Source organism: Nematolebias whitei, chromosome 14 (assembly GCF_014905685.2).
Source record: "Nematolebias whitei isolate Nwh7 chromosome 14, NemWhi1, whole genome shotgun sequence".
Taxonomy (NCBI): Eukaryota; Metazoa; Chordata; class Actinopteri; order Cyprinodontiformes; family Rivulidae; genus Nematolebias; species Nematolebias whitei.
This window is the reverse complement of record NC_056511.1, coordinates 32,993,754-32,995,248: the sequence shown is the minus strand read 5'-3', so window position 1 is coordinate 32,995,248 and position 1,495 is coordinate 32,993,754. Positions and strand designations below refer to the sequence as shown.

Below are 1,495 nucleotides of genomic sequence, written 5' to 3'. Positions count from 1 at the left end.
GAAGAATAGATTTTTTTTTTCAGTCTTGGCTGGTCTGTGATGAAGCTCTTCTGTCCCGTCAGACTTTTACTGATCAGGTCTTTAATTTTTGAATCAGTCAGGTGGTTCAAGAGCTCTCTGTATTTAAAATAGCCAAACTATCCTTTAATAAGGTCACATTAAATCAGATTTATGTTCACGTTCCTGACTCGGACACTTGGATTGTTTTCCTGCAGGACACGATGAGTCTGTCACGGAGCGCGACGCTCGAGAAGACGGTGTCCGAGGCCCCCTCTGAGGCCCGCTCCCCTTCCAGGGCGGGGTCAGGGGTCATGGTGCCACCTCCCTATTCTACGAGTAACTGCGAGGCTGCGGACGCCCCCCTGGAGCTGAGGGGGTCTCTGGACTGCTGGGCATGCTCCGTGCTGGTCACCGCGCAGAACCTGGTCATCGCCCTGATCAACGGCGGGCTGGCGAGCGTCGTGTTCGGAATCATCCTCACGCCGGCTCTCGTCATGATCGTGTTCGGCTTCCTCTGCCACTCCACGGTAAGGATTTAGATTTAAAGAGCACAGTGTAGACGTTATGACTTCCTCTGTGAGGCCTGTCAATCAGACTCCTTGGAATGTCAACTGCCCTCGACACGGAGAGGGAGCTGTTGTTCTGGAGGTCTGACCCCGGTTCCACAGGTTTTTAAATGGATCTTCCTGCAGCTTAATTTAATTTTTAGCAGCTGTGACTACACTGCTCAGGTTTCTGTGTGCAGTGCATTGTGGGATTACTGAGGACTCTAAAAGCAACATGAAGAATCCAGCAGGTTTAGCTGCATACTGATGGATTTGTGTTTCATCAGTTCAAAGCATTTATCAAACTCAAAAACTAAAGACATGTAGGATCTCACGGGGCTGCAGCTGTCAGGGACGAGACGGCAAAATAAAAATTTACAAAAAATTCATAATTAATTACTTTGAATCACATTGAACATTAAAAAAAAAATCACAAATCGGCAAAAAAATAAAATTAAATACAACTTTAGGGGTTTAAATTTACAAAAAGTAAACTGAGACAAGTTTGAGACAGTTTTGGGACAGGTCCTACATTAGCAGCAACAAATACTCCAGGAATTTTTAAAAATAAATAAATTTTTAATTGATGGTCTTTGTCTCCTTAGTCTGTCTGTTTGTCCATCCATCTTGTGACCTGAATAAATTTATCAAAATCCAAGATGGCCACCTCCATCACATACATGTAAACACCTACATGTAAACACCTACATGTAAACACCTACATGTAAACACAAACATGTAAACACAAACATGTAAACACCTACATGTAAACCTTGTGAAATGGATAAATTGAAAATAAGCAATGTGCCAACTTCCAGCTTTGTGTATGTCTACATTCGGGTGAACGAAGACATGACATTGGCTGTCTTCTTTTTCCCAAATCTAGACATACACAAAGATGAAAATGACAAAATAAATAAATAAATAAATACAAATAAGATAAAATAAAT

General features: G+C 42.2%; 1 protein-coding gene across 1 annotated transcript in view; it reads left to right on the top strand.

The window, feature by feature from the left end:
- Nucleotides 1–221: 221 nt before the first annotated feature.
- tmem88a (transmembrane protein 88 a) overlaps nucleotides 222–1,495 on the top strand; it is a 4,322-nt gene continuing 3,048 nt past the window's right edge. Inside the window, exon 1 of the mRNA XM_037687473.1 lies at nucleotides 222–527. Coding sequence (XP_037543401.1) covers nucleotides 222–527 — 306 coding nt within the window. The remainder of the gene's footprint in view (nucleotides 528–1,495) is intronic.